The 25,316-nt window shown below is 35.3% G+C and overlaps 1 protein-coding gene across 1 annotated transcript in view; it reads left to right on the top strand.

Moving 5' to 3' along the window:
* WDFY4 (WDFY family member 4) overlaps positions 1-25,316 on the top strand; it is a 403,065-nt gene that overhangs the window by 21,538 nt on the left and 356,211 nt on the right. Inside the window, exons 2-5 of the mRNA XM_044665777.1 lie at positions 1,497-1,750; positions 18,733-18,847; positions 20,823-20,929; positions 24,475-24,609. Coding sequence (XP_044521712.1) covers positions 1,514-1,750; positions 18,733-18,847; positions 20,823-20,929; positions 24,475-24,609 — 594 coding nt within the window. The 5' untranslated portion in view covers positions 1,497-1,513. The remainder of the gene's footprint in view (positions 1-1,496; positions 1,751-18,732; positions 18,848-20,822; positions 20,930-24,474; positions 24,610-25,316) is intronic.

Genomic DNA, 25,316 nt, shown 5'->3' with positions numbered 1-25,316 from the left:
ATAAGTATATTCATGTGTGTATATAAATATATATGACAAAATCACATATATGTATGTATATGATATGTTTGTACAATATACAAATTGAATATGTAATATCATTAGAATTGTATAGTATGTCCAATTTTAAGCTTTTAATAAACTAGACTAAAATTTCTGGGACACTATTTATGTGTGTGTATATATATATATACATATATATGATAGCTGATATTTGCTATATCTACATTATCTCATTTGTTTCATACAACCTGATTGAGAGTTGATTCTATTATTTCTATTTTATAAATGAGAAAATGGATGCTCAGAGTATCCTAACTGGTAGAGAATGAGGCAGGGTTTGAACTCAGATTTCTATCTAACTCAAATTCAGAATTCTATTTAGTGCCACCTTGTACATATAAATATATATGCATATATATATATGTATGTAATATATACAACTAAATATATCCCCAGATATTTCAAGGTTTTGTGGTAGATAAAAACATTTCAGGAAAGAGGGATGTTTCTTCTAGAAGGCTCAGGAACTGTCTTAAGTCGAATATTATGATGGTACAGATGAATGACCAGAAATAGGGATGTATAAGAATAGGTTTGCTTAGCTTACAAGGACACAATTTTGATAACAGAGTAAGGCTATGTATTGAGTTATATTGTTTCTTCCTAACTTCTCTATTTAGGTCAGCATCCAATCTTTAATTGCTATGAACTTGGGTCTTCCTCATTCCAAAGTTACCTCTCTCCACTCATCCACACTATCAGTTTTATCCTGTTACTCTTAAGAGGCAGAATAATGTAATGCATGGAAAGTTGAACTCAAAGATTGACCCATATTCTCATCCTACTTCTGATATATTGCTTTTGTAACTTTGGGCTAGTTATTTAACTTCTCAGCTCTTTGAAACTATGTCACAGAAAAAGTACCAACTTGTTTTGGTGTAAGAAGTTTCCTAACTTTGAAGTTTCCTTTCCTAATGAAATAACAAGTCTAGTCTCTATTCCTGGTTTGCTCTCAGGATTACAAAAAAAGCAGTGTTTACCTTTGACTCTTATAGCTGAGATCATTTTTATTCTTCATGCCTTTAGATTCTTATATCCAAAATTACTCTAATGTCTCCTTTGTGATTTTTACAAAGCTTCCTTTCAAGTTAATTATCTAGTGAAGATTCCCTTGGAGGTCAGAGAGACCAGATGGTTTTGAATATGAGAGAAGGGGGTACAGTATGGTGAAAGAGTATATTAGTTCCAGACTAAGACTATGAAAGGAAAGAAGCTAAAATTAAAAACAAGCTTGTAAATCTAACAATATTATTATTTTATATTTATTGATATTGTTCTTTGCCCAGCTATATTAACTGTTTAATTTCGCATAATTAGAGATAACACATACCTCTGGTCACACTGAGTGAATACTATAGCTATTAAAGATTTCTGAATTTCGAGACCAGGCAATTCTGAGATAAGATGTTAACATTATTTTTTTCTCCAAATAGGCCAATTGGACTGAGACATGGATAAAGAAGAATTTTTAAAGGAGCAAAAGGATGTATATAACAAGACAGATCAAGAAACAAGCTCTGGGGATCTTTTGCAGCCTGAAATTCTTCAGAGAGAGCATCCCCAATGTCCCACTGCCCTTTGGGAAATGTTAGAGAGGCAGTTTTTGGAATATGCACAGACAGCCCCTTTCCTCAACCCAGAGAACCAGCAGAGGACTTTGTTGCGGCTTCTCCCTCTGTTCCTGAAGGTTGGTATCTTATTTTTGGAACTGGATGAGAGTGGGACTGGGACAAGTTTAGAAAAAAGACACAAAGATAATTTCTGAGAGTTGTAGTCCCCAGGATACATATATGTCATCCATCAAGGATGCCTACCTTTCTGGAACACTCTAAAATGTATCTTTTTATGTCAACCTTTTGTCTGAGTATTGATTTGAGGGTTGTTATTGGAAAGCCATGGATGAAGATATAAAGCACTTTAGAATTACTTTAGCAGGTGCTATTAAAACACAGAGTTGACTACAGGAGTTGCTCCAGCGTTTTAATGCCTGACCAGAAAAGCTTGTTTAGTAAAAATCAAAACAACACACAAAAAAAACAACTTTGGTTAAAATTCACTTAAGAATTGGCAAAGTATAGGATGACCACAGATACATTAAAATCCAACTTTTTATTGGAATATCCAAAGTTTATTCAAAATTTCTGGAGTTTTCATATAATAATAAATACTAACATTACATATGCATACATGCTCTAAATCTCATGATCCTTTAAGCTTGGCAAAAGTCTTTAAACTCTTTATAATAATTGATTTATTATCTTTAATATATTTGAGAAGTATCTGAACTACTCTTTCATTTAATAGGTCAAAAAACTGAGGCATAGAAAAATATCTGAAGCAGTTAAAAGAGCAGAATCCACAAATAGTTTCTAACTCCAACTTTCAGGATTACTGATATGTCCATAATATACCAAATCTAAATTATTTATACAATAGATAATTCATATTTTGTCTTTTGAATATTTTCTTTTCTTTTTCTTTTTTTTTTAAACCCTTACCTTCCGTCTTGGAGTCAATACTGTGTATTGGCTCCAAGGCAGAAGAGTGGTAAGGGTAGGCAATGGGAGTCAAGTGACTTGCCCAGGGTCACACAGCTGAGAAGTGGCTGAGGCCAGATTTGAACCTAGGACCTCCCGTCTCTAGGCCTGACTCTCATTCCACTGAGCTACCCAGCTGCCCCCTTGAATATTTTCTTTTCTGATGATGGTTTGGAAGTTTAGAGTACTGAAAGACAGCCCACATTTAGTCTCCTTATCTAATATAATGTAATTTTTAAAAAAAAATTGTTTAAAATGTATATTGGAAGAAAACATATGGTCTACTTCTTCCTCTGCCACTCTTATATTTTTTTCTGGTCCTGAGAAATGGAACAACATATGTAAATACCAAGAGAGACTAGCCCTGGCCAACATAGTAATATGGCTTCAAGAGTCCTGAGGCAGTCAGGACTAGCAGCATTTTCTATTTAAAGGTAGAAATAGAAAGTGCTGCCCTTCCAAAGACATAAGGCTGAGGGAGAAAAATAAGTTGTGCAAATATGAATATACCATATTATCAGGAGGAGGCACATCACTTCCTATATGTGGTCATCTCAATAATAATAGTTATCCCAGGCTGAAGTTTCTTTGATGTTTCTTGTTCACTCAATATGCTAACTCATGAGCCTTGACATGTCTACATTTTCTGTAGTCAGCCAGAAGAAAAATGAATTCAGAGCAAAGTAATATAATGAAATAAAATTTTCAATAGTACTTTTCCTTTCACAGAAACATAGGGCATAGTGTATACATACAATCAGGAAAGAGGGTGAGCATGCATAGGGAATAAAAGATTGCAGAACAATGTCTTCCAGTGACGTTAATTTGCTTTTTTGTAGACTTGTTCCTCATTAAATGTGGAGTAGCAACTTAATGAATTGCTCTACTGGACCTCCTTTTTCTTGGGTGTAGCAGGGTTTTTGCTAGGTGTAGCATTTCTTCCTTGCTGGGTCTTCAGTCTGCTAAGGTATAGCCCTAAAACTGGTAAACTTTCAATTCTATAGTCATAGTGATCACATCTTGTCAATAAAATCCAGACAGTGTGCTTCCTTGGCAATATTAGGTTTTTACTTGTCTAGTCCTAGGTCTGGCCCAAAGATTAAAACTTTCTGTTATAAATAAGTACCTTAGCTTAACTACTCTTGCATATCCCCAAGGTCCTTTCTGTTTCTAGTACAAATTAATTTGAGCCATGATAAAAGGTAACCTAAGGAGACAGGATCAGAATTCTTGATCCACCTAGTTATAAGATAATAGAATTATAGGTTTAGAGCCAGAAGAAATCTTAAAGGCTATTGAATCTAACCTTCTCATTTATAGATGAAGAAAACTGGGGCACAGAGCAATTAAGTAGCTTGGCCAATGTCAGAGAACTATAAAATATTTGAAGTGAAATTCAAACCAAGAAACTACTCTACATTTCTTGTCTTTCATCTGTATATTTGTCAATATTTAAGCCTACCTGGTTTGGTGCTTTATTGGTGCTTTTGCCAGTGAAAACTCTTAAACCTCCTTATAATATTAATTATATAATTACAAACAGACTGAAGGAAAAAGGCAGACCTAAGTTAGTAAAATCTTGTCCTCAGTTTTTAGATATACCACATCCATTCTGGCTGTTTATATTGGTAATATATTTCCTCCATTAGGTTTGGGGAGAGGGTAATCTAAATCTACTTTCATTATCTTCCCCTTTATATTCATATTTTGAAATTTCTTTCTTTTCTGACTGCCACTTCAGGAAGAGATATTCCTATGTTTGAAATCTGAATCCATAGTATCTTTTTGGTGTCAGAAACAAGTTTCAAAGATTGTTTTGATATCATTACATGATGAACAGTCTAAGGTCATTAGGTCCATCTTAAAGTCATAGGAATCATGAAATCAGAGATAAGTGGCTATTCTATGGAAAATGTGTGGATGCTCCATGAGATGGCTGCTGTTTTTGATTTGGATCAGATTTTAGGAGTTGTGTCTTCCAAAACTCACCTGAAACATGACTTTCTTGTACATTTCCAAAAAGTGGTTACCCAGCCTTGCTTCTAGGACTCATAGTGGATGAGACTTCATTACTCCCTCAGATAGATTTTCAATTTTTGGACAATATTATTGTTACAAAATTTTTCTTATGTATTTAGCACCCTACTATTTTCCATCTGTTCTCATTCTGTTCTCTGAGACCAAGTATTGTAAGCTGGTAATGAGTCTTAAAATCCTTACATCTTTTTAATATGAACTAACATCTAACCCCATGTCCCTCATCTTATTATTATAATTTTTTGATATTTATCCCATTAAATTTCATCTTGTTAGATTTACCTTATCTTTTAACCTATCAGTAATAAATAAAGTTAGAGGGTATCTCAGAGACCATTTATTCCAGGTTCTTCATTTTAAAAATTAGGGAATTGAGGCCCTAGAAAGTTAAATGACTTGCCCAATTTTGCTCATATAATAAGTATAAGAACTGGGATTTCAGTCTAGATTCTCTGACTCTTGAGCTAATATATCTTCTGTTGTACATAGGATCTGACTCTACCATCTATTATATTATTTGTCCCTCTCAGCTTTATGTTAACTGAAAATTTGGTAAGCATGCCATTTGCATCATGTTGACTAGAATGTTGACTAGAAGAAGCTTGAGGGGGAGAATCTTGTGAAATATCAACCAGCTAAGATGGCACTATTTAATTATATTAAGCTCTTTTTTGGTCTAATTATACCATTTTCCAACTGATAGCTCTTCAACTTGTCCAAAGATATCACAGGATAATTTGTTAAATATCTTGGCTTAAGTCTTGAAGTACTGGATCTAGAGAATTGCTCAAATCTATGAATCCAGTAATACTATCAAAAGTTGAAAATAAGGTTAGTCAGGTATGACTTGTCTTTAAGTAGCTCATATTGCTTTCTTTTTAAATGTTCACAAATCAGATTCTGACTTAACTGCTTTTGAATTCTAACCAGAGGTCAAGATCAGTCTTTCATTCACCAGTATATCATTTGAAGAATTCACCTTTTCTCCCTTTCTGCAAATTGGGACAACATTTGCTCATCTCCACTTCTAAAGTATCTCTCCTATTCTTTAATACTCAAATATTCCGGCATATATTATAAAGCTATGTGCCACTTGACACTCATCAGGGGAAAGTGGGTGCTTTTTTATTGTCACCACATTTTTTTGGATTTTAATTCCTTACTCTATATTTTTGTTCCATTTTTTCAATCTGAAGTTCTTTGATAAGAACAAACAAAAAGAAGCAAAATTAGGATTGAATAGTTTTTTCTCTTTAGTATTGCTTATAACAAATTACAGTAGTCATGGAGCACATAGAACAAAAATATTAAGGTTCCTTGTACTACGAAGTGATGGTGATGAGGGATCATAGAGAATTGGAAAGGATTTCAGAAGTCACATACTTCAACTCTTTCCTTTTACATATAAGGATGTTGAGTTCCAGGGGGACTAAGTGACTTTCCCAAGATCACATAGTAAGTAAGCAATAGAGATTGAAGTTGAACTCAAGTCTTCTAACTCATGAGTCAGTGTTCTATTATTGCACTGCATTGTTTCCTTCATACCTTCCTTCTTGATAATACCTCAGAGATCAATGATTTCATTGGTGCTGGCACTCATTCCATTGATGAAACTTCATGGTGTAGTAGAAAGGACTCTGGATTGTGAGTAGAAGGGCACAGATTCAAATCTATTTGTTACTTTACTTTTTATGTAACTTCAGCCAAGTCCCTCTCCCCTGCTCTGGACCCCTGTTTCTTTATTTGTAAAATTAGATATTGGACTTAATCTCCAAGATTCCTTCAAACTCTAAATAGATGACTCAACAATTCCATTCCCTTGAAATCCGTTATCATGATTTATTGTGGCCAAAAGAATTCATCTGATAGGCAACCTTCTAGAAACAATTCTCCCTGGTCTTAGCTAGACTGATCCTCAGATAACAGTCCATTTCTGGACCTGTGTTTGAAGCCATTCCAGATTGGGAGGACTTGCTGTACTTGCCCCAGAATTGCCTTTGCCCCATATCAGCTAAAAGGTATAGAGGGGAACCCCCTAAAAAATTACTGTGAAGTAACAAGGGCAACCAATGTCATATTCTATGATCATTCCTTTTAGAGGCGTGTAAAGATTAAAATTAATATACAATAGCTATTATATTTTATAAAGTTTATTAATAATAATTAAAGTAAAATAACTTAGCTAACCAAGCCCCACTTGCAAGAGAAGAGAGAGAGAAGGCAGAGTTACAGAACTTATAAACAAAACATGACCACACAGATGTGGGGGTGCAGGGAAAGGGATGCTGGGAGATGAAAGGAATTCTGGGGAATGTAGTTCAAAAGGTACAAAATTATTAGTTGAACTACTTCAAAAGGTACAAAATGTGATTTAGTTCTAATGGCATCTGCCTGGCTATTTGTACTTGATTTCTTTATTAAAGGATGGGATAGAAAAGAACTAGAGCTCAAGTCTGAGACTCTGGATTAAAACTCCTCTCTTGGTCTTAGATTCCTCAGTTGTAATATGAAGGGGTTGGATCAGATGATCTTTGGCACAGTGGATAGAGTGTTGGACTTGGAGTTAAGAAGACTTGATTTTGAATCCTATTTCAGACATTTACTAGCTATGTGATCTGGGCAAATCATTAAACCTTTCTCTGTATTCATTTCTCTATTTGTAAAGTAGGAATAGTAATAACATCTACCTCAATGGGTTGTTGTAAGGAACAAATGAGGTAGCACATGTAAAATACTTTGCAAATCTTATAGTACAAATAAGTGCCAGCTAATAATAATACTAATATTAACATTAATAATAATATATTTTCCTCTGATTAAATGAGATGAATTATTTAATCAGCTAAGGCATTGGTGTGCCTCAAATTTCTCTTTTATATACAGTAGGGAAAATAGTGCTATATCCTTCAAGAGGATGATGGCAAGAGTGAATAAAATTATAACTGGACATCCAGTCTAATCATAGATTTAGAACTAGAAGAGACTTTAGAGACTACTTAGTTCACCCTTAATTGGACCCTTCCTCCATTGAGCGGAAGCATTGAGTGCAGCAGAAAGAATGGTAGCCCAGAAGGCAAGAGACTCATATTCTAGTCCCAGCTCCACTACTAAGTAAGCGAGGTCACATAGCCCATTCGTGTCAGAGTAAAGCCCAATGACTCATGCTCACTGACTCAGTTTCCTCATCTGCCAGAGAATAGGAATTGTATTATCTCATTGGGTGACCATCGGATCAGCATTAGAACAGGAAAGGATAGTCACAGTTGCAGTTCAACTTCTTTTATATTACAGATATATGAGGTCACATACATAGTAAGTCAGAAAACCATATTTTGAACCCAGGTCAAATAATTCACAATGTATTTCTAAGATCCCTTAAAACTCAAATACTTTATAATTTTATGATTACATACACACAGAGATACTTTAGAATAGTGGATAGAGAACTGACCTGCAAGCCACAAAGTCTTCCATCTTACATACATGGCATTGTGGATGGAGCTGTGAATTCAAATCAAGGAAGCCTGGGGTTCAAGTCCCACCTTGGATGTACACCAATTGTGTGACTTCAGGCAAATCATTGCAACTTGTTGGTGCTTAAGTTGACCCTCTAAAAATGAGGTGCAGAGAAAGTACAGACTCATACTGGAAGTTTCCTCATCCCACATGTCCTTGGACAAGGGAAATCACAGGTCTAGTCCCCTTTCCCATGCACGTAGTTAAAGGATGCTCAAAGATTAAAAAGTCAGAAAATAGGCAGTGCTATGGTAAAATCACAATCATTACCAAATATCATGTTGGTACATTTGATTAACCAGAGCTAGAGTTTCTTTCTCTACCTTCTCACTTCCCAAGACCTTCCTCATGTCCCTCCTGACATTTGCTTGGACATCTAATTTTATTTCCTGGTTTTCCTGCAAGGAATCAGCATGGAGCCTTACAAGACATCCCAGTACTACTTAGATAATGTCAGTAAAAAGAAGTTCTAAGAAGTATTAAACCACATTTTCCCAGCACATAAGCTCCTCTTTGGGGGCAAATTAGGCCTTTTTGGAAACTACATTAACTCTTTCAGGCCTCGAGGGTACCATCTGATAAATGATTGTTTCAGAGTATGAAATAGTACCCTTGTGGCCTCAAAGAGTTAATGCGGCTTCCAGAAGTGCCCAATGTGCTCCCAGGAAGGAATTTGTGTCCAGGGAGAAGCTGGCTCAATTTACAATTACTGTTCAACTCACAGTGGCCCAGTTTACGTTATTGTATCGTGCCTTTTACAGTCCCACTGCTCACTAGATGCTGCAAATACTCCTGAGTCAACCTACTGTAAATTGGTCTTTGAGGGGTTTGCAAGTGCACGGAGTGGGCAAGAGTGTTTGTTAGAAAAATATCACAGCAGAGTTCTCAGAAATGGAGAGAAAAGCAATTTTTACAAGGAACTTTTGAATCAGAAGACTCAGATTATTTTCCTTTAGGGGTTGTTTTTCTCAAGGATTTTTGTTTTTGCCAGGTGATGATTATTAAATATACAGTGAAGAGCTTCTTAAACATACAAACACTGCCTCTCCTTGTGTACATGTATGTATGTGCATGTTGTACACATGTGTTTACATGTTATCTTTGTGTGTTCTTATAGAGAAATGGATTAGATACGTGATTTTGCTAAAAAATTTCATGAGGAAATTCCTTTTGCCAATGGCTTTAAGATTTGTAATCTTAAAGCATTACTTAGAGTACTGAAAGCATAAATCATTTGCTGAGGGTTATAGGTTATCAGGTGGCAGAGGTGAGATTTGAACTCATGATTTCCTTGCTTTGAGTTCAGATTTCTATCCAATATGCCATATATGTATTGCCTGTGTGTGCCTTCCTGGAGTATTCTGGAGTAGTATTTGAATTCATTTCGTGTATATTGGATTATTACCTGTGTACATGTTGTCTCTCACCTCTACTCACTCTCACATAGCTTGAACAAATACTACTTTCCTGAAGGCAGGGGAAGAATTATTTATTGCCTTTGAATCCTTAACACTTAGTCAGAAACTTAATAAATGCTTGAATTGTCCTGAATTGAATTCAACTGCATATAAATACAGGTTGTAGTGGGTGGGTGTATACATAAACATATTACACATATATAAAATACATGAGAATATGTGAATGTATATGTACATACAAATGTTTATATCTATGTATATCTTTCTATCTCTATCTCTCTGTCTGTCTTTCTGTCTAACTGTCTGTCTATCTACCTATCTGTCGTTCTGTCTGTCTATCCGTCCGTCCGTCTGTCTGTCTGTCTATCTATCTATCTATCTATCTATCTATCTATCTACCCAGATACATATGCACATGTTTCCAAGTATAAGTTCCATCCTAGACTTTGTCACTTAGCCTCTAGTTTCCTTACCTGTTTTGTGCAAATCTCCTACTCATTTATTAAGTAGCTCTTATTCATACTTCATGTTTTCAAAGTCTTTTGAAGAAATGGAGAAAAGCGTATTCAATGTTCCATAGTAAAAAAGGGAAAAGAATAATGCCATAATGTTTAGTTTCTATATCTCTACAGAACTCACTGGTGAGAAAGCAATGAAACATCACAAAGCCAAATGTCAAATATCTTAATGCAATGAAAGAGTAAAACATGATCTTTGACCAAAAAGAGGGCATGTTTTAATTGGGAAGACAGCATGAAAATGACTAGGAAGAGAGAAAACATATACAGTGCAAATGTAAGGTAAACTCAAGGAAGGGAAAGGCACTATCTATATAGTGGAATGAGGGAGGAGGATGGAGGGAGAAGAGAAAGACCTGGAAAGGGCTCTTGCATAATTTGGGATTTAAATCAAGTATTTAAAAGGTTAGGGGATCTAACATTTGGAGTGTCTAAAGAAAGCAATTTAGGCATAGGGAACAGCCAGTCAGTGCCAAGGCATGGGTATCAAGATAGAGTGGCATAAGGGAAGATTAGCAAAGATACCAGTGTAGCAGTAAGGAGTGTGGTATAAGAAGACTAAAAGATAGGAAGATGACAGGTTATAAAGGGCTTTAAAAGCCAAGGAGATGATTTTATAATTGATTATGGAATTAATAAATAATGGAGTCCTTGGAATTTATTGAGTTGGGTAGGAAGGGAGAAACAACTCAGATCTGTAATTTTAGAAAACTTTGGCAGTTAAGTGGAGAATGGATTGGAGTAGAGAGAGATTGAAAGGCTAGCAAGCAGATGACATTCTTAATCTGGGATCCAAGGTCCTAAGGATTAATGGATATATTTCAGATGATCCGTGAACTGAATCATGATTTTTTTTGGTGATGCTAGGAATTTTATCTTATGCATTAAAAACTATTCTTAGGCTTCCACGGTCTTCACTAGCTTTCCAAAAGTGCCCAAGAAACACAAAAAACTTAAGAATCTCCAAGTTAGAGGGCTATTCCAATAATATAGGTATGAGATGATAAAGGCCTACAACAGGGCAGTGGTTGTGTGAACTGAAAGAAATAAATTTATGTGAGAGACAATATGAAGGTAGAAATGAAAAGATCTGACATCACATAGAAGATGTGGGTGACCATGAATTAGGAATTTAATATGTCTCTGAGGTTATCAACCTGGGTCACTGGGAAGATGATAATACTTAAAATATTTTTTTCAGTATAGAAACTATTTTTGACAATTTTTTCTGGCATTTTGCAATTAAGATTCTCTCCTTTCCTCCCTCCCTCCCTCTCTCCCTTTCTCCCTTCTCAAGGAAGTAAATAGTCTGCTATAGTTTATTTCAGTTTACATGCAATATATATTTCCATATTCCTTATACTGTGACATGACAGATATTACAGATACAATTTAAAAAACACATGAAAGAAAAAAGTGAGAGATGGCATGCTTTGATATGCAATCAGATGCCAATAGTTCCTTCTTTGGCTGTGGATATGATTTTTTTTTATCATGAATCCCTTGGCCATTATCTTGGAACTTTGTTTTACTGATAATTGTTTAGGCCTTTTCAGTTAATTACCATACAATGTTTCTGTTATTATATGCATTGTTCTAGTTTTATTTACTTTACTTTGCATTGGTTAAGCCTTTCCAGGTTTTTTCTGAACTCAATCTGTTCATCATTTCTTACTGTGCAATAGTATTCAATTATAACCATGTATCACAACTTGTTCAACCATTCCCCAATTGATGGACATCCTCTTGGCCTATAAAAAGAGTTGTTAAAATATTTTTTCAGGTCTGTCTTTTCCCTCTACCTCTGATCTCTTTGAGATACAGACCCAGAAGTGGTATTACTGGGTAGAAGGGAAAGGTATAATTTTATGGTCCTTTTGGTGTGGCTCCATCTTGCCTTCCATAATGGTTGTATCAATTCAAAGTTCCACCAATGGTGTATTTGTCTCAATTTTCCCATATTCCCTTCAACATTTGTCATTTTCCTTCTTTGTCATATTAGCCACTCTGATAGGTGTGAGATGGTATCCCAGAATTGTTTAATTTGCATTTCTCTAAGCAATAATTATTTGGAGCAATTTTCATGTGTCTATAGATAGTTTTTAATTTCTTCATATGAGAACTGCCTGTTCCTCTTCCTTGATCACTTGTCCCTTGAAGAATATTTTATATTCTTTTAAATTTGACTCAGTTGTCTACTTATTTCATGAATGAGGCTTTTGTTAGAGACACTTGCTCTACCCTTTCACCCCAATTTATTATTTTCCCTCTAATCTTGGTTGCAGTGCTTTAGTTTGTACGAAACCTTTTTAACTTTATACATTCAAAATTATCTGTTTCATTTTCTTTTATGTTTGCTCTGTCTTGTTTGGTCATAAATTCTTCCCTTATCCATAAGTGTGACTGATAAAGTTTTCCATGTTCTCCTAACTTGTTTATGGTATTGCCTTTTATTTCTAGATCAAATATTCTTTTGTCTTTATTTGGATGTATGATATGAGACGTTGGTCTATGCTTAGTTTCTGCCATATTGTTTTCCAGTTTTCCTAGCAGTTTTTGTCTAATATTGAGTTCTTCCCTCAGTAGCTTGGATCTTTTGTTTTATAGAACACTAGGTTACCATGGTCATTATGTATGCTAATATTCTTTTATTACCTAACCCATTCTGTTGATCTGCTGCTCTATTTCTTATACAGTACCATATTGTTTTGACGATTAACTCTTTATAGTATAGTTTGAGATCTGGTACAACTAGTCCACCTTCCTTCATTTTCGCCTCCATTAATTCCTTGATATTTTTTATTTTTTGTTCTTCCATGTGAACTTAGAATATTTTTTCTAGTTCTAGAAAGCAATTTTTGAGTAGTTTGATTGCTATGGCACTGAATAGGTAAAACTAATTCATGTAGAATCATCTTTTTTTTAAACTCTTACCTATTGTCTTAGAATTAATATTGTATATTATTTCTAAGGCTGAAGAGAGATAAGGGTTAGGCCTTAGGGGTTAAGTGACTTGCTCAGTGTTACACAGTTAGGAAGTATCTGAGGCCAGATTAGGACATGTTGAATACAAGGTGTCTCTAGGAAATCCAGTTAGATCTCCAAAAGGTAATTGATTCTATGAAGCTAGAATTCAACAGGGAGAATAGGACTAGACATGTAGATCTGAGAATCTGTGTAGAGATGATAATTGAATCTGGAACCTGATGAGCTCACTAACCCCAATAATATAGAGGGAGAAGCGAAAAGAGCTGTGAATGAATCTTTGGGATATTCTGAAGGATAGTGATTGAGAGCTTGATGAAAATTGTGCAAAAGAAAGAAAAAAGTATTCAAATATGTGTAAGGAGAATCATGAGAGATCAATTCTATAAAAATCTTCAGAAGAGAGACCATCCTGAAGGAAAGAGTGATTAATAGTGTCAAAGGTTGCACTTATAGAGTCATAAAATATGAGAATAGAGCCAAAGTCCATTCGATTTGGCAGTTATGTGATCATTATCTGACTGGGGAGAGATATAGGCAAATTTATAAGCAATAAGGAAGGAGTTAGTAGACTAGTAGATTGAAATTTCCAGAGAGGGAAGGAGTGAGAGACAGAGACAGGGAGACAGACAGAGAGAAGGGGAGGAGGAGGAGAGAAAACCTGGAAATGACAGGAGGGGATTAGATCAAGGATGTATTTGAAAGGTTTTATCTCAAAAATAGGGGGAAAGGTCATGTTTTCATGTGAGACAGGGATAAAGGAGGAGATATTAGAGAAAAAGCATTTGAGTGATGTGAGATAAGAAGGCACAGGAAAAGAGACCACTCTTGGTAAATGTATTCAATTTTGTTAGTGACTATTTGGTAAAGTCCTGGGCTGGGAGGAAGTTGGTTACAATGGAAGGAAGCCCTAGAGACAAGAGCTTTTGGAATAATTAGAGTGGTGAATAGGATAGTGAACCAATTAAGGAAAAACAAAAGATAATCTTGTAATACTTAGAGCCTAGATACAATAAAGAAACATACATTTGTAGAGTGTCTAGTCAGCAGTTTCTTGATTTTTCTCTATCATTGATTGGTAGCACATGAATAAGAAGTAGATGATGAGAGAAGACAATATTGACATTTGGCAAGGCATTGGTGAAATGACAAAAGGACAATGATTCAAGGAAAGGGATGAATTGACTAAAGCTGAACAAGAATCAGGATAGGAGAGGTACGACTATATATAGACAGTGCAGGTGCTGTGACCTGAATGAAAAACAGAGGGATGGTAAGATTAGAAATCACGGTGAGGTTGTAAAGCAGAAAAAAAGATGAAATGTTAAAAGATTATGATTGGGGGCAGTTGGGTAGCTCAGTGGATTGAGAACCAGGCCTAGAGACCAGAGGTCCTAGGTTCAAATCTGGCCTCAGCCACTTCTCAGCTGTGTGTCCCTGGGTAAGTCACTTAACCCCCATTGCCTAGCCCTTACTACTCTTCTGTCTTGGAACCAATACACAGCCTTGGTTCCAAGACAAAAGATAAGGGTTTAAGAAAAAGATTATGATTAGATAAAAGGATTTTGGAGTTTGCAAATATGGAAAAAACACTTGTGAGTGGTGGCAAGATCAAAGATATGATCATCTCCATGGGTAGCTGAGGTGGAATAGAGTAGCAGGTCATGGGAAATGAGTAGATCTTGGAATTTAGGATATTTTAAATAACATCAATATGGATATTGAAGTTCTTAGAAAGAGGATAGGAGTTATAATATAGAGGAAGGTCTTGAATAACACAATGAATTTATAGAAGAAGAAAGGAGAATGTCCTGGAAGTTAAGAGATAATAGTCATTAGGATTCTGCTCCTCCATAACCTGGCTCCAGCCTCCTATTTCAGCCACTTTGATAGTGATTTCCATACTCTGTTTTAGCTAAATTGGATTCCTTAATCTTCCATGATCCATCTCTCTACATTTGAACAAGTTGTCCACTATGCCTGGAACACTCTCATTCCTCATCTCCATCTATCGAAATCCATCTTTTTTTTTTTAACTGTAAAGCTCTAGTGCCACTTCTCTATGAGACTATTCTCAGATAAAACACATTCTCTTCCTTCTAATGCTTTGTGCACTTTATTTGGAAGTTTCCTTTACTCCATCACATTCTATCTTCTGGTAAATATATTTTAGACATTTCTCATAGAAAGATATGTTTACACAAGCAGAGCCCACAGAATAGAAAATAAGAAAGCAGACGATAACTCATCCTAACAGAAAGAAATAAAATGATCACACTTTATATTTTCCATATGCACAGAGACAAAGAGGCAACAAATCTAAGATACAAATTTTTGCACAAAGCTTTTTTGGCATTAAGATTTCTTAATTAGTATATATGATTCTGAGGAAATTTATTATCTTGTAACAAAAGAATGACACAGATCACCAGTGCTCAATGAAAATTCAGTACCATTCCCATTAAGCCACATTACACATCTCTAACATATTTAGAGGGATTTCATATTCAGATAAACTGTGGCTCATGTCACTCATCTCTAAATTCAGTGCTAATCTTCAGAAGGTACTTCTGTAGAAGGAGATAAGCTTATTGGGTCCAGGAACCATATCATTTTCTGTCTTTTTGTATCATTCCCAGGGACTAGCATAGTGCTATTGTACAGGCGATTCTTGGTGAGTTGACCTAAATGGCTGCCGAGGTCTCCTCTGAATATGAAATTCTGAATTTTGCTGATAGTATATGCCTAATAAATAAATGATAGAAATGGTGTCATTTGAGCACTACTATGCCCTTGGGAGGCCATTAATTCACAAACTGTATTGGATGGTACAGGATGATAACAGGGGGAAAAAGGAATAGTTTTCTCTCTTGTGTGAAGCACTTAACACCTCGAAGGCTTAGGGTCCTCACATCTGTTGAAATGGAGCTAGTATTCTGACTTGCCTCATTCACAGGCAATACTCATTATCATGAGTAACATGGGAAAATGTAGGGAAAAGTAATTTGTGGATTCTAAAATGATACACAGATATTTATCTATTGAAAATATCATTAATCCCTACAATGCGTGAGCAAAGATCCTCTGACTATTGGCATCACCAGGTCACACTCATTGGGTCCATTCCAAAACCAAGTCAATAGACCACTAATAAGTTCATTGAAAAATACAATGTGAAATTATTAAGTCCACATCCATAATTATTTGGGAGGGGAGGATGTACAAACAAGTGCATCATTCCAAAAAGTAATTATCCATAGACAGTGTCATTATTAGTCCTACAAGTAGTATTTGGCGTTCATCAGTCCTATCCACCTAAGTTTTACACTGTTATGTGTCCCATAAGTTAGATTAAAAGGTATGCTTATTAACTTTTCAAAAGTGATCAAAGGCTGGTGGGTGGTGGGCAGCACAGTGGTTAATGGTAGCACCTTTGTGTCTAGGATAATAATTCAGAGTGACTTTAGAAAGTTGAAGTAATGGATTAAAAGCTCCAGAAGACTGGTGACAATATGGGCTTCCCTCTTCTCAGTAGAGAAGAAGGGGATTACAGGTGCAGAATGTTACATTCATCCTTAGATATAATCGCTGGGACAATTTTTGTTTTGTATTTTTATGTTGCTTAATTTTTATTGCAAGACATGATTCTTCTTTAGGGAAAGAAATTACTGAGAAGTGAGAGTGGCATAAAAAAGCACAACTTCAATAATAATTTTAAATTGTAAGAGAAATGTAATTAAATCTAGTGAGGATAAATAGATCATCTGAAGAAAAGAGGAGAGATATGAACCAATTGTATAAATGTGGGATGACAGAGTTTGGATTATGTCAGAAGAGAGCTGTGGTGCCTAGAAGAAAGTCTTGCATGTAGCAAACTCTTAATTATTATTGGCTAATCTAGGGGCATACTATGGTTTTTCACTGAATTCAATCAATAAACATTGATTAAGTGCCTATCATGTGCAAAGCATTTTGTAATATTTTAGAAACACAAAGAAAAATCAAAAACTCTCCCTGCCTTCAGGGAGTTTATATTTTAACGAGAGAAACAATATGTATACAAGAGGTACATAAAGATATATACTGAATAGATAGAAAGTAACATGAGAGAAAGACATAAGTATAAATAATCTCAACTTTGAAAAGAAGCCTATACAATATAGTGTGTAGGAAAGATGTGATCCTTTTCCACTAGTCAATTAGTCAGCCAATAAACATTTATTAAGTGACTATTATATATAAGATATTGTGCTTGGAGACACAAAAAGAGTAAAAATGATAGTCTCTGATTCAGAAGTGAGCTAAATTCATACAACTGAATTTTCTGATTGAAGAATTTTGGAGAGAGGTTATACAGAGAGAAATGTCCAGATTTCAGGCAGCAGCAGAGAGTAGACTAGATATTGTATTTGGAATCAGAGAATACACACACACACACACACAAACACACACATACACACACACACACACACACACATATATATATGTATATATATATATATATATAAATTAAGTAAAAAACTCATGAAATAAATAAAATAAAGGATAGTAGGCTTTGATCTATAATCAGAGGCCAAGGGTCCCTTCTTTGGCTGTTGATAGCATTTTTTTTTTCATCATGAGTCACTTGGGATTATCTTGGAACCTTGTTTTGCTGATAATAGTTCAGTCCTTCACAGTTGACCATTGTATGATATTTATGATACTGTATACACTGTTCTTGTGATTCTACTCATTTCACTTTGCATCAGTTCATATAATTTTATTCATGTTTTCTTGAATTCATTCTGTTCATCATTTCTTATGCAATAATAGTTTTCCATTACACTTCTTAGACATTTTAACCTCTCTGACAGGAGTAAGATATTAATATGTATAATTTTATGGTCCTTTGGGTATGGTTCCATCTTGTTTTTTCAGAATGGTTGTGTCAGTTTACAGTGCCATCAATAGTATATTAGTGTCCCAATTTTCCCATATTCCCTTCAACATTTATCATTTGTTCTTTGCTCATTTTTCTACTTCATTACACATGAAGGACCCCTGATCCCTTAGGATTAGAACCAATATTGCTCCTGAGGGTTCTTAAACCCTTGGGGAAGGAAGTGAGGGTCTCTCTCGTGGCTTCCACTCCCCTTTGACTGATAGTGCTCCTCTCCATTCTTGAACTAATATACTGACAATTGGGGACGGGCAATGGAGTTTCCAAATAACATCTAGTCTTATGTCCAGTGCTAGCACAAGTATATCTACAATCTCTTTTTGACCAGTTGCCAGGCCTCCTTCCCATTCTGGCTTGAGAACTCCTGAAGCTGCTGCTGCTTCTGTCACCCACCACTGGTATTTTATTTATGTAGGCTCTGGATTGGCCTCCCTTACCATGTCACAAATCCTTCTGACCTCTTATGATACCTCTTATGATATGACTGGAAAAATATCTCACTTGGACCTTTTGTCCTCCTGAATTGTCACTCCAGAATTTGACTTGAGGTGTCATTTTAAATTGTTTGGAAGGCAATAGCGGGAGAGTTGAGCTGATCACTCTTTCTTCTGTGCCTCTTAACTCTACCCTTAGAAATCGATCATGGGCAATTTTTAAAATGTTTAAATTCTTGAATCCAATTCCACTGAAAGATTTCTCTGTTTCTTGTGTTTCAGGCCTGGGAAAAGTCTGCTGGTATTATTTGCTTTCCCAGTATCCATGAGTTTGCAGAAGAGGTTTCAAAGAATTTTGCACAAGAAATACAGAAGGCTCTTGTGGGGAAGCCAGCAGGTGAGAAAGCCCACAAACCAAAAACTTCACACTCTGGCTGGTGGATTCTCTTCCTTTCCTAATCCTCCAAAAATAATCTCGCCTTCATTTGACTTCTCAGGGCAATTTTCCTGGACCTTCTTATAATATTTGTAATATTATTTCTTGTATCTTAGTTCCTTGTGAGCATGTCCTTTCTCCTCTCTTACTAAAATAAAGGATGACATAATTAGAGTACTGGACTTGAAGTCAAGAAGACCCTAGCTTCAAATTCTGCCTCTGGCATTTACAGTGTATGTAACATGAAGCGAGTGCCTTAACTTGTTTATGTTCAGTTTCTTCAGCTATAAAATGGGAATAAATATCTTTGTAGCTCTTTTGTCAGAGGGTTGTTATTTAGCAAAACTCAATGAACTCTATAAATGTCATTTTATAGATCTAATCCTTCAGAGAAAAGCTCTGCATTGTACCTTTCTTATAGAATGTTTAACATAGTACCTTGCAATTGATATTAGCTAGCTTTTATATAGTACCTTAAGGTGTACAAAGAATTTTATATGTGCTATTTTAATTGGTTCTCATAGCAATCTTGTGAAGCAGATATTATTATTCCCATTTTACAGATGAGCAAATAGAGACTAAGAGAAATCAAGTGACTTGTCTCGAATTTCATAGCAAGTAAGTCTAAGGCAGATTTTGAACTCTAGTATTCATGACTTCAGGCCCAATACTTTATACACCAGATTCTTGGATCAAATGCTTATTGAACTAAGAAAAAAGAAACAAAAGTCCATCACAAGAGGTATAATTGAAAGAGTTCTGAACCTAAAGTCAAAGGCTCTCGACTTGACTTTGCTGCTGTCACTGAAAGCTTTGTATGACCTTGGTCAAGTCATTTCCCAAACTCTTCAGGCATCAGATGCTCACTGGTAAAATGAGGGAATTGTTCTATATGACCTCTGGAATCCCTTATTAATCTATAATTCTTTGTTGCTTAGTCATCTGGATACCACACCTGTTGTCCTGGCACAAACTTAGCCTTGCTTTCTGGGTCAACAGTTTTCTCCAGAAGGTCTGGTTCATCTCTTTCCCCTCATTATCTTGCAAAAAGAGACGAGGAATTTTCTGTCAATCCCAGAACATCTAGTTTGCTAGCTCTACTGAATTCACCGATGACTGAGAAGGTCTAAGTGTCAGAGGCTACAGTCTTTTGGAGAGTGAAGAGAGTGGTGGCTTGGCTCTGAAGATTGGAAAAAAAATCCCAAAGTGAGATTATATTCAATGAGCATGATTTGCCACTTGCTACCAATATTTTCCTCATCAGCAATTATTCTGGAGCCTTGGTAAGAGAGCCAAAGAAGTATACCTAGCAATAAGTATCATAGACACTTTTGGCAAGCACACTGCCTCTCCTTCAAGTACTCTTGTCCAGACTTCAAAATTTGCACATGACCATTCTGACATTTGACTGCCTATGATTAAGTGGGGGGAAAACTAATGTATTTACTTTTCAAAATTGCATGAATTATGGGGAAGAAAGCACATGTGAGAAGATAAAATTTCTGAAGTGTCATTGAGAAATTAATTTTTGTAAGTAATTTTTGTAAGATGCTGGGGCGGAATGAGCAGTAATTTTGTTGTTTGAAAAGAAAAAAATATATAGGGAACTGTGAACTATAAAACGTTGTTCACTAGTTTCTTGTGCTCGTCCCTTTAACCTATGTGCAGACCACCTTTCTAGTTGGTATTGGACCTTTGTAGGAATGTACTATAGGATTCCTGCCTCTCAGGTCAGGGTCTATGTAGTCTTTTAAAATGTCTAAGCAGGTTTGGAATCTGAGTAATCTCTAATTTGTCTCAAATGGACAGGAGTGTGTAGTGGGGAAGAAATATTTAAGAAGGGTTCTTAGAGTATGGGAATACTTTCTTTGGCTCTTAAAGATTAATGTGTCTTTGACTATGATGTTCTCCTTCCATGATGATGCTGTGATGGCAGAGGAGGCTCGATTGGCAATTGGACAGCTGCTTCAATGGAAAGGAGAAGAAGAAAATGATGGCTACCTCTTATTAAAATCAGGCTATTTGCTTACCCAGGTTGACCCTGTAAGTTTTCTTTTCTTTTTTTTTTAATTAAATGCTCTATTAAAATATTTAGCAATGAAAAGCAATATACACAAACAAAGCTCCTTAATGTCATTTATCTGTAGATTAACTAAATTAATGAAGCATCAAAACAATTCTTCAGGTGCTCCCTATATATAAATGTCCAGATTCTTAATTGTCTACTTATTTGCTTGTCCTCTTATGTAAAACAGTCAACTGATATGTTCATAGGGAGTATATAACTTACATTTTGTAGTTTTTGAATTGTCTTGCCAAATTTGCATGTATTTCCAAGACATGCCCATATTAATTGTATTACAATATTTAATTCTATTAATTTACCATTTTTATTTGACTATTCACCTATTTTTTCAATTACATATAATGTTGCCTTGCAAATCTTTGAAGGGACAGACCTTCTCTTTCAGCACTTTTTTTCTTTTGTTTTCACTACACTTTCAGAATATATTCCCAAAGGTGGAGTCATTGGTAGGAAGGCCCTACTCAATCAGTTTGCCTCTGTGGTTTTAAATTTCATTACTGAAATCTTTATCAAAAATTTCTGGAGCAGATGTGGTCTGAAAAAAATATTTAAATATTTTAACATGCTTTTAAAATCTGCCTTTTAAAGGGAAATAAAATTCTTTCTTGTGACCCCCTTTCATCCCTTTTACCTTTACTTACCAGTTTTACAGATGTACAGATAGTTTATTCCCCTTTAACTCTGGTTTCCTTGTATTTAAAATGGAGACATTTTGAAGTATATACTTTGTAAGGTGAGGTTTGAACTAGATAATGTAATAGTTCGCAAATTTTAAAGTGCAAGGTGTCTATTGTTATTATCTAATTTGTCACTTTTTAGATTTTATTGAATTGTTTAATCCATTATCATTCAAAATTATGAGTTGTTTATATTTTTCTCTATTTGTCCAATATTTTTTCATGTTATGATTTTTTTCCTTCTGCTGTAAACTCAGTACTCTGTCTCTTCAGCTACTTCAGTCTAATCTTTTATAACATGGCTGTATTCCAACTTGCTCTTTTTATTTCATCCCTGATCTCTTCCTCTCATTTGTTACTACTTTTCCTTTGGAGTTTTGCTCATTAGCTGTTTTTTTCCTTTTCTGTTTTCATCTGGTTACTTAATTTTCTCCTCCTCTCAAGTGATCAAATTCATTCTCTCTTTTTCTCCTCTTTTGAAGTCCAGTTTATTAGTTTCCCCCCTTAATTTCATGGGGGGCAATTATTAATATTTTGATTTTTTATGCTGTGGAATAGAATTCAAATAGAAATGGTTCTGGACAACTTGCTATGCTGTTATTCATTTTTTCTTTAAAAATTTAAATTTATGGGGGCAGCTGGATGGCTCAGTGGATTGAGAGCCAGGCCTAGAGACAGGAGGTCCTAGGTTCAAATCCAGCCTCAGACACTTCCCAGCTGTGTGACCCTGGGCAAGTCACTTAACCCCCATTGCCTAGCCCTATAACAAATAAAAAAAATTAATACAGAAGGATATATATAAAAGATATTAGGGTTTAAAAAATTTAAAAAAAATTAAATTTATTTATTTGTTACATTAAGATACCTAGTTAACTCCCTCCTTCTCTCCTCTCTCCCATTTGAGAGGTCAGCATTTGCCAAAAAAGATATATGCATATGTAAAATAATCTTACTTATTTCTATTAATCAGTTATCTCTAGAGGTGTACATACAAATCATTCCTCAAATATTTCTCTTGCTGTATATAATGTTCTCTTGATTTTTCCATGTCTCACTCTGCATAATTTCATGTAGACCTTTCCACATTTCCCCGAAATTAACCTGTTTGTCATTTCCTGCAGCACAGTAGTATTCCAGGACAATCATATACCACAACATCATTTTTTATGTTTAATATCCTACAGAAAATTTTTCATCCAGATCAGATGCCTGCTTTTTTGTAATTGAATTAAATTATTGGTGTATAAGCTTATCATTGGAGGTTCACTGAAAAACATCTTTGGGCCAACTCCAAAAGCAGATAGGACAGAATGATGATGATAAAGGGATGTGGTAGAAAGAGTACTGAGTTTAGAATGAGAAGCAGAGTTACTGCTTAATAAAACCCAGATTACTGTGGCTATTGATGGAGGACTCAGGTCCCAATGCTGCTTATAAGTCCTCTGCATCTCCAGAACCTGCCAGGTCATAGTATTATATGTTTATTTACTTAGAATCAGAAGGGACCTTAGAGATCATTGAGCCTAACCTATTAATTTACAAATGAGAAAAATGATTCATACAAGTTCTCCTGGACACATTAAACTCAGCATATTCATTTGCTTAACATAAGGGAAGGATAAAAAAGTACTGGTACTTTCTATTGAATAAAATATATAAAAGCACCAGATGCTCTCTCTCTCACACACACAGTATTAAATTGAGAAATAAGATTGAGTTAGGACCTTCCTTACATCATTCTCCTTCAGGAAAGAAAAAAAAGACCAGTGGGTCATCTCTTTGTGTATATACTCAGTTATGGTTCAGCACCTCTAAAGTCATGGTTTCTCTGGCTCTAAAACCATGAGAAAACTTTTTATAATTTCATAGTACTAGTGCCTTTTCACTCATAATTGGAAACACTCATGATTGGAAACAGAATTTAACAATTCCATGTATCAGAATGGAATCACACAGACAATATATGTGTGCTTTCACCTTGAAAGTTAAATCTAAGCATGTTCTAAGACTGGGCCCCCAGTGACTGGTCCTTCCATTATATAGACATCTGCTTCTGTTATCATCATCATCATCATCATCATCATCATCATCATCATCATCATCATCATCATCATCATCATCATTGCTTTGGGCTGGAATGGTGATTTATTAACAAATCTGAGAATTTGACTTCCATCTATTATTTATTATTAGTTTTTTATAGGTGAAGTAACTAAGCCTTAGAGAAATTAAGCTTGACTAGAGTCATGAAGTTTTTGGGTATATGAGTTATTGCTTGAATCCAAGTCTTGCTAACACTGTCTAACCTTCTTTCTATACTTTTAGTAATAATAGGGATAGGGATTGTTAGAGTAAGAAATCTAGGCTAAGAAATTTGGGGAGGTGGGAGGGGAAGGAGTGATAAATGGATCCACCAATAATATTCTCCAGGAAAGTACATATAGAAGACTAGTTCAGAGTTGCATAATTTTTAGTTAAATGGTTCTCAAGGAACAAAAGAAAAAGAGACAGGAGAATAAAAAGGAAGAAGGAGAGAAATTTGAGTCTGTTGAAGAAACAATGAACCAGTGAGTGACTTTGGTTCCTGGAATATCACTTGGTCAAAACTTTGCCTTATTTCATTTCTGGATTTTGGAGTAAAGCAAAAATTGGAATCTCTTAATTGCAAAATGGGTTTGTGAACAAGGTCTTTACTTCTGCTGCTGTTGTTTTCAACTACTGCTAGGACAGCTTGAAGAAAGGGATCATTTAGTTAAAGATAAAGAAAAAAAGTCCTTGAATAGGAGAATGCCATAACATTTACGATTTTTGCTTTTTCCTTTCAGGAGACACTTAGCAAGATCATCGAGTCTGGTCTCCCAGGCCTGCTCTTACAATGCCTTTATATCTTTTTTGCTTTTCCATTGGATAAAGATGAGCTATTTGAGGGTGACTCTCAAGTTCAGAAAATGTTTGTGCAGGTGAGTTGTGGTAGGATAGGATATTACTTTTAAGAGTCCAGACTGATTCTTTAGCATCAATTCTCTTGAATTCCTCAATATTCCCTCCTTTCTCTCCTTCATGCTCTTGTCCTTTTTCCTTTAAGTAAAACTATTGTTTTACATGAAAACATTTCCATTATTTCACATTTGCAGAAAACATATTTTTTCTTGTGGATAAACTGATCCCTATTTTATTGACCCATCTTACTTTACCCAGTCCCTTTGAACTATATTGTGCCCTTTGTCAAGCTAAGGCAACTTGGCCAGTTATTTATTATCACTTACATCCTAGAGACTCAATATGGAATAATAGAAATGGAATAATAGAAATAATAGCTTGGGTTCCAGAGGATCTGGGTTCAGATTCTGTCTCTGGCCTTTATTACTAACGTGATCTAGTCATGTAATCTCCAAGACCCTGTTGCCTCATCTATAAAATGAAAAAGTTGTATTAGATAGCCTCTAAGTTTTTGTTTTTACTTCCCCCAAGCTCCAAAGCAATGATCCTGTTACTCTCATAGCCTCTTACTCTTTCTGACAGAATATTCTCCATTCATCCATATTCCTCTCTTACTTCTCCTGCTTTGGGGCTTTAGAGCATGGCTAATAAAAGTTATAGACTCCTTATGAGTTCTGCAAATTCATTTGTTAAAACTTATATATGATTGCTTTAAATAGCTAAGAAA

Source organism: Gracilinanus agilis, chromosome 2, assembly GCF_016433145.1.
Source record: "Gracilinanus agilis isolate LMUSP501 chromosome 2, AgileGrace, whole genome shotgun sequence".
Taxonomy (NCBI): domain Eukaryota; kingdom Metazoa; phylum Chordata; class Mammalia; order Didelphimorphia; family Didelphidae; genus Gracilinanus; species Gracilinanus agilis.
Note: the sequence above shows the minus strand (reverse complement) of the source record. Positions and strands in the feature narration are given on the sequence as shown.